At 39.5% G+C, this 14,026-nt stretch overlaps 1 protein-coding gene across 6 annotated transcripts in view; it reads right to left on the bottom strand.

The window, feature by feature from the left end:
- rap1gapa (RAP1 GTPase activating protein a) overlaps positions 1–12,106 on the bottom strand; it is a 52,781-nt gene extending 40,675 nt beyond the window's left edge. For 2 of the 6 annotated variants that reach the window (XM_005731659.1, XM_005731660.2), the window contains exon 1: positions 823–1,001. In XM_005731659.1, coding sequence (XP_005731716.1) covers positions 823–866 — 44 coding nt within the window. In that variant the 5' untranslated portion in view covers positions 867–1,001. Of the gene's footprint in view, positions 1–822; positions 1,004–12,066 lie in introns of those variants that run through there. The other 4 variants (XM_005731668.1, XM_005731658.1, XM_005731657.1 and 1 more) reach the window with 4 other exon arrangements.
- Positions 12,107–14,026: the final 1,920 nt, after the last annotated feature.

Here is a 14,026-nt window from a genome sequence, read left to right as displayed (position 1 = left end):
CTCCTCTGAATGGCCAACAGCCAAACATGCTGATGTTGTCATTGCAGCCACTCGCTAAAATTGATACATTGCTCAGCCTAGCAGCAACTGTCCCAGCTAGTTTTCTACTTTCTTGAAGATACTCAAAACACACACACGCACACACACAAACACACACAACGCTTTCACTGTCAGGCATCCAGTTGCACTGGGGCACGTGCTCTTTGACCATTAAAAACATTCTTGGCTGACTCTACTGCCCAGTGTCCTGTAAAAGCTCAAGTGGGCCAAATAAATACACTGCGGACATAAGTGCCCAGTGACAAACACTCAAGTGTACTGCACATATTTCTTTCCTCATAGACAAACAATAAAATATCACATCAAAGGCGAACATGAAAATAAACATAGTGCACAATTACAACAGCATGGATTCACAGGAATAGATAGAATTAGTAACTTGAATCTTAACATATTGATTTTGTCACCTTATAGCTTTTGTCACCTTATTTTACCTCGCCATTACTGTGAACATTTACCCTAATACCTTAACGAATGACCACGAAACAACAACAGCATTAGTATCGGATGGAATAGAAAGATATCAAACTAATAAGCAGGACATTTATGACAAAAGCTGTTTTTTGTTTGCTTTTTTTAAATGACAGGATTCCAGAGCACCAGCAGCACAGACGTGCAAGCACCAATACAGACACAGAATGTGCAGAGTCATCAAAGCAGGTGCTAGAAACAGACACACAAGCACACATACATTCACACATGATATCCATCTCTGTGAAGATGAATGAGTGATCTAGGAATCAATAGGATTTTCATTCTTACCCCCCATAGGCTCCAAAAGTGAAACTCCTCTTTCTATGCGGCATGCTGGCTAATGGATAGCTGTGAGTCAGTCTACTCAGTGCTGAATGGAGCCAGCACTTGTGTCACTTACGCTGACTGAGCATGTGTGTGCGTGTGCATGTCAATGTGTGTGTTTGTATTCTTTGCCTGCCGTCTGAGTTCCACTCCCACAGCTGATGTGCCCTGCCTCTTCCTTGCTCACTCGCACTCCTCCTTCGCAAGCAGGGTAGAAACGGCAAGAGGATGCGGGAGGACGAGTGGGAGGGGGCTAGAGGGAGGGCTGCTGACCATGCCAGTCACCTCTGGGAACCAGGGGAAGAGACGCAGTTTTGCTGACTTACTGTCTGTATCTGTATTCCTTCTCTTTAGCATCAAGAACATAGACAAGACACTTCATGTCTATTTTTACTTAAAATTTGTGTAGTTATAAGCACACAGCTCTGACAGCAGTGAGTCCACACGTAAACCTGGGAATAATACTGTATATGATGTCAGCAAGGCAGAGGTGCTCTTGGCATTGTGAAACAAGTCAAGCAACAGTTGTTCTCCCGCCTCTTATGTCACTGGAAAAAGAGCTGGTCAAGCAAGTACATCGAAAGATAATTCATCATTTTTCACAGATGTCCTATTCTAAGAGTCTTGTCACACCTGCGTGAAAACTCTAAACAGGTTTCTTATCTGTTACTTCATCTCATCTCTTGCACACCCATCACCTGCGGTATGCACGCAAAAGGAGGGTTAATGAAACACACAGTTCTCCTGCTTTACTATTAAGTGAGTCAATCAAATGACGTGAAAGGCTGGACACAAAAGGAGACTGTCTGTAGACTCTCCTTTGGCAGGCTGCTGCATCTGATAAACTGGCAGGAGTGACAACAATGCTGTCATGGATTACTGAATAAAGAAGGATTGCAGTCACAAGAGTCACCCAGCTATCGGACATAGATTCACTTCCAAAGCATTTGTATTATGCCTGATGAGCACAACAGATGTTTTCATGATTTCTGTTAGGCGGGACATATGTAGCTGTGTTTATGGGAAAAGCAGTGTTTTTAGCTGGCAACAGCTGATTTGAAATGAAACGGTGTAAAATGGAAACTAAGTCAAATCTACCAAAGCAGACTTTAATCTCCCAAAGGACCAATGATGTCTTCATTACATTAACTGCAATGCACTCCCAGTAACTGACCAGAGAAGCACGTAATGAATCAACGGGTGCACTAAACAAGCGCAATGAAGCTGTTAGACAATTGCATCATCTCTCCAAAATTACATCACCACTTTCCTCTGCAACAGCAATCACCTAAAAAACATTTTACCGCAGTCCTTGGCTGACTTTGTTGGTAGCAGGCTTCACCTTGTCTCTTGGCCATGTGCGAGACAATCTAACTTTATCTTACTGAATAGATCTTTGGCTGATAAAGACTTGATTGAATAATATTGATTGTTGCTGTAATTGATTTTTTTTGACAGTCAGACACAGAGTCTCACTCACGGTAAACCCTCTGGGTCTCTAAGGTGGTTGGTCTCTGAAAAATCTCCAAAACAGCTGGACGGCAGTTTGCACAATTAAGGCTACTTAAACCTGGTTGATCCCGACACTTCATCTCTAGTGCCACCTTGAGGCTGATATTAATTGTTTTGTGTGGCTACAATCATGCCAGGGTTTCCTCCAGAAAACCAGAAAACCATAACACCAACAATTTATCGTTGCGCTGATTTGCTCTAGTGGTATCAACTATAGCTAACTGTGAAGTGCAGACAAAACATCAAAGCTCTGTTGGTGTAGGTGCATCTCTGGACACTGAGTGGGTGACAAGAGAGCAAAAAGCTGCTTATTAACACATTTTGAGTGCTTTCCAATAGCCCCACACAACAAGGTATTCAGCTTCAGAGTGGCACTATGACTGATTCGTAATCTTGCTTATCTTAAAGTGAAGTGATATGCATTTCTTTTCTCTCTCTTTTTTTAACTGTATTTACCAGGAAATGAAACTCTGGAAATGAATGATATCGTTTTTTGTGGCTTTTGGCTCAAAATAAGGCACGATTAACCTTGTTAACCTCATATTATTGTAGAGTGTTTACCTTACAGGCAACTGTTGTTATGATTTGATTCTGTGTAAGTAAAACTGAATTGAATTGAATAATATGTTTTTCAAAGACATGGGATAACACAGAGCGATAGACAACCTTCCGCACTGACATTCACACCTATGGGCTATTTAGAATCACCAGTTAACCTAATCCCACTAACTGCATCTCTTTGGACCACAGGGGGAAGAGAGGGAAACCAGAGAGAACCCTCGCAGACACCGGGCGAAGATGCGAACTCCACCCATAAGAAGGGGTTTGGAAAAAGTTCCACAGTAAGGTCCTCTGAGTGAGCCCACAGTGTTAATCACCAAGACACTGTGTGGCCATTCTTCAGCTGTTACCTACAGAAGGGAGCGTTTTTGCTCCTAATGTGTTGGAATCTTATTTAACGTGGCTGAAATAAGTGCAGGGCTATCAGATAAGCAGGTAAAAAAAAAATTTTTAAGCTTAACTTATGCTTCTTTATATGTTTTTATATATTATTTTGTTTCATGGCAACATTAGGCCAACAAGAGAAACACTGCTGCCTTTAACCACCCCAGTGACACACACATACACACCCACCTCAGCTTTTGTCAGGTTAAAACTTGTGTTTTGTGTAATGCTCACCCAAAGGATAACGGGTTGGACATTACCTGCCAAACAGCAAAGTCTTGGAACATCATTGATCACAGAACAAGGAAACTGCTCTGTGATCAATTAACAGATCATGGACAGATGTTAAAAAGGCAAATCTGTTACAGTAGCTGATAAAACAATAAAGCCCATTTTAAAATGTAATAAAGTAAAACAAACCCAAACAAAAATAAGAAAAATACAGTAAAAATCTGCAAATACAGAACATGAGAGCAGCACAATATTGCATCAATGAGTAGTGAGCTAAAGGACTGATGAATGTGTTTTACATCCTGAAAATCTTTATATCACGTGAAACATAAACATCTACAATCAAATCATTAGTTCAATTACAAACAAACATCTTTATAATAGTACCGCCACAGCCCAAGTCTATTTAAGTACCACTCTATTGATTTAGCCTGTCAGTCTTGTTGCTACCTTCAGTCTCCTGCCCTGACAATTCAATTAAGTACAGCAGCTGTGGTGTGTGTGATGCATTTGAATGAATGCAGCCCAGACAGAAGCCTTTAATCACATCACCTCAGGAACAAGGCCCAGAGCTCTGAGAAGCACTGGCTCCTCTTTTGTCTTAAAGGAAGTGGAGGGGCAGGAAGACAGGCAGGAAAACTCTTGGGAGAACAGAAAAAAAACAAGGAGATCCTTTCCCGATAGCTTTGTCGTCGCACTTAGAGAAACTACAGACACAGCACCGTCAGCAAAAACAGCTTGTAAAGGACCCTCGGTGTCCCAATGTAAGATGTAGATTTTCTCATTTAGGGCTGAAAAATCTAAATATCCATTATTACCTTGTTCAAATCAGAGTCCTTGTTATTTTAATAAATGACAATGATGAATGTTACTAGTACTGCAGGTGAAAATGTAGGTTGCATGCTCCCTCTTGCAGTCATTCAGCCCCATAATCTCAATAATTTATTTTCAGTCTGGGCGGTTGAAAGGGTTGCAGCAGTAGGGCAGATGTTGATGTCAAGTTGGTGTGTGGTATAAGAGGGGGTGAGGAGTGGACAGAACAGAGGTAAAGATCGCTCATTCATTTTTATGTGTTTTATGTGTCAGGAAATTTGCTCCCGAATAAATGCTGAGCCCGTCTGAAGAGAAGCAGATGCTGATTAAACAAGCAACACATGCAAAGGCTTTTGTTCAGTGGGTCATCATTTTTTATTTGATTTCCTTTAATGTATGGGTTTGTTTAAAGCCGAATAAACATTACTAATCTAATCTATTACATACTAGCATGTGGTTTAAGGCGAAGCATATCACTGCTGGCTCAACAAAAATTTTGTTCAAATAAAAAACAAGAAAGCAAACTGTTTATTCGAATGACCTTTTATGGAATTTAAATGTCTCACAATCTACAAGGCATACTTACTTTTAAATTATCTTTTTTTTAATTGATTCAAGGTTGATAAAATTATTAATGTTTTGGGTGAGAAGGACTAACCAGTAGATGCTAAAGAGCGAACAGCCCCTGAAAGAACGAGGTTAATCATTCCGCAGTATTTATACTTCACTGGGATGAACAAACTGCCTATGGTGGCTGTATACATTGTAAATATTTTTCCGTTACTTGGCTTTACAAAGAGCACACATATACGAGGATCTCTGGAGAGGGTGAGTTTGTGGAGGAAATGGGGTACCATACAAATATTTGAAGGAAGTGAATATTTAAAGGGCAGCTTTTGCGCCTTGAGGCGACTTTTGTTGTGATTTGGCGCTATATAAATAAAATTGAATTGAATTGAAATTTCTTTGAAGAATAAGAGGTGCTTTATATCTGAGTGTTTCATTTTTACTAGTTTATTTGCTTCACTTAATGAGTCTAAGAGTGCACGGCTCTCAAGTCGCACTGGCGGGAGACAGAAGAAGGTTTATGACTCCAATTCACTTTGTCATAATTTCATGAAACTTTAAGTAGTATTTAATATTATGTTTCACTTTTAATTCAGCTCTCCATCTCACTTCTTCTTCACTTTCTAAAGATCAGTTTCACATCCTGTGTTCAATATCTGGACATACTTGGCCTCCTCTAGCACGCATTCAAAAATAACAAGAAGTTACAGTAATGATTGCAGACCGTCTGACTGGAAGGAATAGAGCGAGCCCACTGACCCATCCTCCTCCCACTGAGGTCACGTGCCCCTCGGGCCTCTGGGAGTGGCTGCAAACAGCCTCACGTGCACACTGTGGCCTTTCATAGCCTTGCTGTTTGGGGGCCAGGATATTATGGTGGAAGGGGCTGAAGAAAAGAGGTGCTGTTTTAGTGTGCTTAAAGTGAATGGGCCCCATATGTTCCACCCTTTATGTGCAGCTCTTTGGTCTGGTTCCACTTCTATTAATTTCATTAGCAGGAGACTGACCATTATCTTTGGTAACAGGAGTCATTATGCGACTTTATCCCACGAAATGGTATTATCTCAAATTTTAAAAGGGATTACCAATAACTAATATCATGAGATCAATAAATCATGGCAATGTGTCTTCTTTAGACAATTATAATCTTATAGAGGAAGAGCACAACAGCCCCAGGGACATGTTGCTCATTGATCTTTTTTTTTATTATTATTTTTGCCGAGAAAGATTTATTTCACTTAAATTGGTACATATTCAGTGCCGTGCTATCTCTCCACTGTGTCTGGGGCAGCTCTGTGATGGATGGTTCCTTGCGACTGAGAAGGACTTTGCCTTCATGCCAGGTGATCAATACATGACTCGCCACAGCAGAGATAGACTCGGCCCAGCTCCAGTCGGCTTTAAATCCCACAGTCGGTAGATAAATGTCAAAAAGCTAAAGGGTAATTTTTAATCCTGTTTCTCTCACGCTGGGAGTAAATTTGATGCCTCACATTTCCACCGGCAACTATTGCGAAATTGACCAGTGTAATATTAGCTGTTTGTATTCAGATAAGGTGGCAATGAAAGGCTCAATAAAAAAGTTGGATAAGACACAGAGTACCTCTACACTGGGGTGACTTCAAGTGTCTACATGAGCATATATTCATTTCTAAGTGGTGCTTAAGAGAAAGCAAAGTCACAGTGCCCTCTGCTGGAAACCGGAAAGGTTCACATTAATATGAGATATGCCGCACAATAAATCAAGTATTTATTGGAATACATATTCAAATCAAAATTTTTCATCCAAAAAGACAAATTTGAATTTATTTTAACAGAAAATGTCTGATTTTAATCAGTTATTACTAAGTAATTTTCTCATAAAACATTTTTGATAAATGGAAGTTTTATTCATAAACTTTTCTATGAAAAAAAGCAAAATAAAGGGTTTGATGCCACCATTTGGCTGCAGTGGAGGTTGCATGTTCTCCTTGGGTCTGCATGGGTTAAAATTCTGTCACAGACTTTAAGCTGTTGTGATAGCTGGCACGTAGCGTGCATTAATGTCATCAAACCTACCTATTTTAATCATTGAACCTTTCTCCTTCTCTGCATGATTTTGCTGCAATTTTTAGGTCAAACAAATTTGAGGCATTCTTAGCGATAAGGGGAAGACTGCAAAATCGTGTGCAATCTGTAAAAAAGACACTTCAAGTAACTGCACTAATGGGTCTTGAGAGAAATTTCCCTGATTAAGGACTTGCATACAGAGATCCATCAGAGTTTTTTGGGTTAAATGTGAATAAAGACATCTTAATTGTTATTTAAAAAGAGATTGCCTTGGAGATTTTTTTAAAATAATAATTATTTTTAAGTCTATTTAAGGCCCTTCCAAAGAATACTTCAAATAATTTGAATCTAGGTAGTTGACCCACTTGAAAATTTTCATCTGTTCTCTAATACACAAGATAGTCAAAATCAAACCAAATCAGATCCTCGGGTTTAGCGTCTATTTTTGTTAAGAGCTCAATAAAAGCCTAAAGGAACTGTGTGGAGGGTCAGAGCCTCTGCAGTGAAACAGCAGGTGTCTCCAAAAATAGAGGTGAACTTCTGCATGTGTCACCTAGAAAACCTTACACTGTGGTGTCACAGAGGGCAGATGTGTTGATGAGTCAGGAAATGTGCTCCCCAGATACAATCTGGTGTGTGGAGTCTTCATAGCAGCTCGCTGGTGCAGAAACAATATTACATGATCAAAGCGAGGAACAGTACATACTATTCATTATTTATGCTGGCTTCATGCTTCAGTGAGAATTACCGTTTCATGCAGACATATCAACATTCATAATTTCTAAAGAAGGATACCAGTTTGTTACAGATAATGAGTGAGATACAGAATAAATTATAGAATTGAATGCCTTAACTTATAATATCGAAGCCCTTGTGATGCTAGAGTTGTTAGCATTTAACTGTTTTGTACCCGATAAAAGACTTACTGTTAGTCGCACATGTTAAATTCCAGCACAAAGATAATCGGGTTACACAGTTTCATCATCCACAGTAAATGCAGTTACATTATTTACTGAAGCTAATCAGAGCTAGCAGGATGAATCAATAGATATCATATGTACCCTGCACTGCAGCAATACTGGAATACAGTGTGCCTGCTTTTTACTGCATTCTGCACCATTTAAAATGCATCAATTCTATAAAATTCTGCAGTAATTCATTTTATCTCAATGACTTTACAGATGACATATGGCACATGATTAAAGACCTTTATTTAAAGGTTTAGCTTCTTGTTGTTGGACTGGATCTGTGCAGTAGCGAGGTTAGGCACTTTGAAAATAACCTGTCAGAACTTGTTCTTTACAATATTACTATTTCTCTAGTCACCTCCATCACGCAGGGGAAGGACAATAAGGATTTTCCCAAAAGATTTTAAAAAGAAAAGAAGGCCTAAGCCACTGAGCCACAGACTCAAAGTGATGACGGACGCTCCTCTGAATGTTAATGAGGCTGACTTCAAAGAGTGTGACTGTTCAGAACAGCACAGAGTAAACTAATTCAAGTAAAACTCTGTGATTATGGCCATGCACTTTGGCAGGTAATGAAACTGCTGAATTAGAAACAGTGCAAAGGCAACTTGTGATGAAAATCAAGAATAAATATAGATGCAGGGCAACAGTGACTCATTTAAATCCCTTCAAAGAGAGACTATACTTTCAGTCTAATAAGCTGTTTGCACTGGTCCAACTGACATCTTCCTCTGAGTGGAGAACGCACATAAATACAGTCTGCAGATGAATAATTCAGCAGGCAGGGAAATTATCCATCCAGTCTCTTTAAAAAAAGAAAGGCTTTTATGCATCAGCATGAAGATTTAAATATTCTTTGGTTGTGGTTGCAACAGCACTAGGACAGGTTTATAATTAGGATATCTGATTTCAAAGCACAACACAGTGACTTTTAATGAAGAAAGGTGGAAAATTTATGAAAAAAAACCCCCCAAACATTCAGAATGCTTTTTCTGCTTTTTCATCACATTAACTATCCCTCCCCCATGTTCTCAGAATGAAACAGCACGCCCTCTAATGCATCTTCTCATCCCCTCAGAAATGTTAACGACAAAAGGCTTGTATTTCATACATCACGGGCGGGGCTGTGATTTACAAAAGGGTTCGATAATATACTGGACTTCAAACATTAAAAGGGCAAGAGCACAGGAGAGAGAAAAAATGTGCTGTCACAGAGAGCAACTTCACAGAGCTGCATGTGTATATGTCTGACACGGTGCCAACGGGGCTTCTTACATGTATGATGAAAGAATGTCTCAGGAGCAGCCAGTGGCCTCACATGAACCAGCATATAAATAATACACATATAATCTAGCAAAACCTGTGTGGAAACTGACTGAAGGAACAATAAAGAAGAAAAAAGCCAATGACTTTAAGTTTATAAGGTTACTATGAGTCAGACATTTAGCAAGTCTGAATATAGGGACAGATAAAAAGAGCTCTTTTGACACAGTAATGGATCAGACAGATAATTATAGACCGACAAGTACAGTTTCAATTAAACTTTCAAAACAGTCACTTACAAAACAGATATGTAATAAAGAGGCATAAAAAGAGACGCGTTCTCATGCTTTACAGCCTCGCTGTAGCCTTTTATGATCAGTAAAGCTGAGATAACGCTTTACAAAAACACAACAGTCAAGGTGAGAATAGATAAGCATGAATATAATCTGTTTTATGTCACTGAAATGGAAGTTGTTTTTATTTTTGGCAATGTTCCATAGATGGAGAAAGCGTAAGTGATGTCCCTTCATTTTCACTAAAATGAAATAAAATGTACACTTTGTCAAAAGCATTTTTTGCAATAGTGACACAAGAAGAGACCCAGAATGACTTGTGTCTCCCCAATTTCTTTGATTATAACTAAAGATGTCACAGTGGTACATGCAGTTATTAAAAAATGCATTATCAGTGATAAGAAAATGGGGGGGAAAAGATATTAATTAAATGTTCCACTTAAGACAAAATAGCTACAAAACAATTTGTTCCAACTGTGATTTAACCTCACAGACTCTCTGCTTGCAATGCAAGATTTGATTAAAGATTACACAACAGTGATTTCAAACTTCCCCACCCCGGGACGCTGCCAGGCCCAATTAGGTTGTTACCTTGAGGTCTCCTCCCTTTGCTCATCATCCCATTTTCTTTTTTTTCTTTTTTTTTTGAAAGAGAAACCAGTAAATCTAAATGTAGTTCCATTCTTTTATATCGTGCAGACCTCATGAATTAACAAATATATTGCGGTTTTATTATGCATGTGCTGAATGAGAATGAAAATACAGGAAAGCAAGTAAGTCTGTTTTCTCTGTGGGGCTTCAAGGTTTCTTTTTCTGTTGATTTACTTGCTGGAACATCATCTGTGCTGGGAAATCTTTCTACAGTGAGATCTTAAGCTGTGAAAGTAAAGGTCCTGTTACATTTAATAATAGAAAAGGCTGCTGCACGGTGGGACTGGCTGCCAGAGCACACTACTTGAGTGCACAGCTTCCCATGGCCACTGTAGTGACAGACAGAGAGGCACTCAGCTGAGAGCAAAGAAAAAGATTCAATGCAAGGTAGGTGTGAACATGGAAGTGAATGGAAAGAGTTGCAGGTGAGAAGATGTTGCATAGAAAGATAAAAGAAAAAAGGATGAAGAGATGGTGCTGCAAATGGAATGACTGGTGTAGCTAGAAAAATGCGTGATGGAGGCACTGAAGGATGAAGGGATGCAAGGACAGAGTGGGTGAAGCTGATCTGATCTGAAATCTGTGCACCCATTTAATTTTAAACATTGTTATACAGAGGCTTTTCTACCTGTTAAACCACATCTATTTATTAGCATGCGATAATTCTCCAAAATGGATTACTCCCATTGAAACTATATTGCATCACTCCAAACACATCTCAAGTAGAAGAGGTGAGCGCCAACAAAAATACAGAGAAAATTCCTCTGCTCAGATGCAGAATTATTCACTGAAGGCACAGAGCCATGAAATAGACTAAAACACCAGTCAGCCCCGCAGAAACACAGATCACATGAGGTATTCAGTGCAATGCAGCATTTATAGCTGCAGCATGTCACTTGTCTTTATGATGTATTTATGTGTTTCTGTCAGTAAACCAGGTGGTTTCAGTCTTTACTGGTCTTCCATGCAGTCCACAAAGTTTAGAGATCAAAGCCATTATCAATCCATCCCTTAAAGCTATGAATTGTCACTTATTCTTAGTTTAATTTTACACACTCTAAAGTAGGTCACATGCTGTGCTTCGTGAAGCGAAAGTGACACTATTGCAGTCTTCCAAAAAGGGTACACAAAGGAGTAAACCATCATGCCTTGTAGTCTAGCACTCACGATTCACAAATATGCCAAGCGCCAACACACACAGCAAAAAGTGTGTTCAATCCACACACACAAAACACCCAAAGAGACTGAACACTGAATTTAATATGCAGCCTCCAACAAGCAGTCAGCCAAATGAGGTGGTGATGTGCAAGAAGATGTAGTCCATTACTCATGCTGGAGGGTCAGACAACACACACTCAGGACTTCTCCGACAGGAAAAAAGAAGTTAAATGGATCAAGAGAAAATGTCATTTTCCATCAAATGCCTCAAAGATCTATAGACAGAAAAGGACAGAAAAGGTGCTTAAAAATGCATCGTAACTGAAGATACAGCAGCAACAACCCAGAAGAAAGTGATAATAACACATAAAATTCTCTCATACTAACAAAATCAAAGCCTGACTCCTGCTAGGACGGATGATCACATAAACGCTGAACCCCTGCTTGTGTATTCCACATTTTGTTATTACAATTTTACATTTTACTTATTCGTGTTGCACACAGTGTTTTGAGTCTCTTAAAATTAGTTTTATGCTGTAAATACAGAACATGTATTACTCACACAAACGTACAATGCAGATCCATGCTAAGTGTCGGCAGTTACACAGCTGATTCCAGAACGGGACAGCGTGACAAAACTTGAACAAGGACCGCTATACTAGCCCTGCCCGGCTGTTTGATATCGGCTATAAGTGTCCTGCACCTCGGCCACACGCTAACGACAGAAACGTGGGGAGTAGCATAACAGAGCACAGTACCTTTGCTGTTGTCTTCTGGCAGACGGCTGGAAGTGAATGAATGTGTGATGCGGACTACACTGAAGATGAATGGATGGTGCGCTGCCTAGCAACCAAACGACCAATGGGCTATTTGGTGCAAGAAAATTTGTAGTTGAAAATACACTCACGGCACACTTTACCTACAAGTACACCTTGTAGGCACTGCCTTAATTCACTCCTCAGAGATTTTGGTGCACACTGAATCTCTTCCAGAGTTTCACCACATGCCAAAGATGCTTTGTTGGATTGAGATCCGGTAATTTGAGCACATCGAACAACTTAACCCGATTTTAGTTGATTGAGTTTTGTGGCATAGTGTGTTTGTCCTGCTGGAAGCAGCCAACAAAGAATGGGTACACTTTGTCATCGTTAAAATCCCATCTAAACCCTTTCCACCTTCATGACACCAGCATACAGCATGCATCCTGCTCCTTGTCGGTCTGTTGGACACACCCCGAAGTCTATATAACTTCACCTCTTTCGCCTGGTAGACCTCTTACCTCGTTACCACAAGGCTGAGAAGAAAGAGCCTGTAAGTTAAGGAGACTGCTGAACCTTTTAAGTGATTACCGTGCAATGTAAAGAGATAGTTTCTCACTTGAATGCATGGTTGTGTTACACTGGATCACCGTACTGTTAATTAAAAAAAAACTGAATGCATTTGTGGCATAAATGTTCCTCATTTACTGAATCACTTCAGTAGCAGTGATAGCACTTCTTAGTTGTCATTTTCTGTTTCATTCTTGTTTGAATCAATAGAAAGAATCCATCTATTTGTTAAATCTACCAAATTATAATCTTTGGAACTGCCTTCTGTGTTTAAATGGGCACACTACATTGAATGTTTTCCGTGCCAGCACAACCAACTTCAATGTTTTTTCATTCATAAAGGGGTGGACATGCTCAGCAGCTGCACTCAGGTAGGCTGTGTAATTCAAATGACACCCAGGGCCCAAAAAATGTGCAAAAAAATAAAAATAATAATCCCCCACACCACTAGCACCAGCTTGAACTTTTACAAGGGAGGATTGAGCCAAGTTTCATGTTTGTGTTTTTTTTAATATACCAAATTCTGATCCTAGCATCTAAATATTCTATTTCTTCTATTGTCCAATTTTGGTGAGCAGCTATAGCCTATTTTCTTCAAGGCTGGATACTTTAAGTGTTCAGAAATGCTTCTCTGCATACTTTGAGTGGAGTAAGTTGTTATCTGAGTTACTGTTACCTTTCGTTCGACGCAGTTTAGGATTTCTTCTCTGACGTCTGACATCAAAAAGCCTTCCTCTGTCAGAGACCTGCCGCTCACTGGATATTTTCCTCTATCGTTCTCTGCAAACCCTGGACATGGTTGTGTGGGAAATTCCCAGTAACAGTTTCTAAAATAATCAAACTTTTCTTTTCTGGCACCAACAATCATTCAACAGTCACTTAAATCATTTTTCTTCCTTCTTCTGATGCTTGGTTTGAACTTCAGCGAGTCATCTCTTTTTAATAGCTATGCATTATTATTACAATATACAAATTGCACAAAAAGTTCAAAATCAGTAGTTCATTTTCCATGTCTACCTATTAAAAAAAGTAAATTGATGCAGTTGCAATAGAGTGGAATTTATGCGAGCATGATACATCAAAGGCGCAATGACGAGCTTAATAGAGAAAGAACTGTTACTTTCATATAGAGCCAACCACCACCGGGCAACCCAACACCTTAATAAAACAGTAAAGAGTGCTGAGCCTGCATCGGACACAGCAGGAGCATTTGTTGGATTATAGGAAAGTATCTGACAAAGTGAACGCAACAAGGAGCTTTTAAGTCCACACATGGTAAATGTGCTGTCAAAAGTGTTTTGTATGACAAAAGAGTGAAGAACAAGTCACATGACAGAGTGCTTTGTGTAGAGATAAATACAGGAGTGCTTTGAACTTCTGATTTGCCCCT

The sequence above is a fragment of the Pundamilia nyererei genome, unplaced genomic scaffold (assembly GCF_000239375.1).
Source record: "Pundamilia nyererei isolate P.nyererei 1_Seehausen unplaced genomic scaffold, PunNye1.0 scaffold00044, whole genome shotgun sequence".
NCBI classification, from domain to species: Eukaryota; Metazoa; Chordata; class Actinopteri; order Cichliformes; family Cichlidae; genus Pundamilia; species Pundamilia nyererei.
This window is presented reverse-complemented; position numbering and strand designations above follow the sequence as displayed.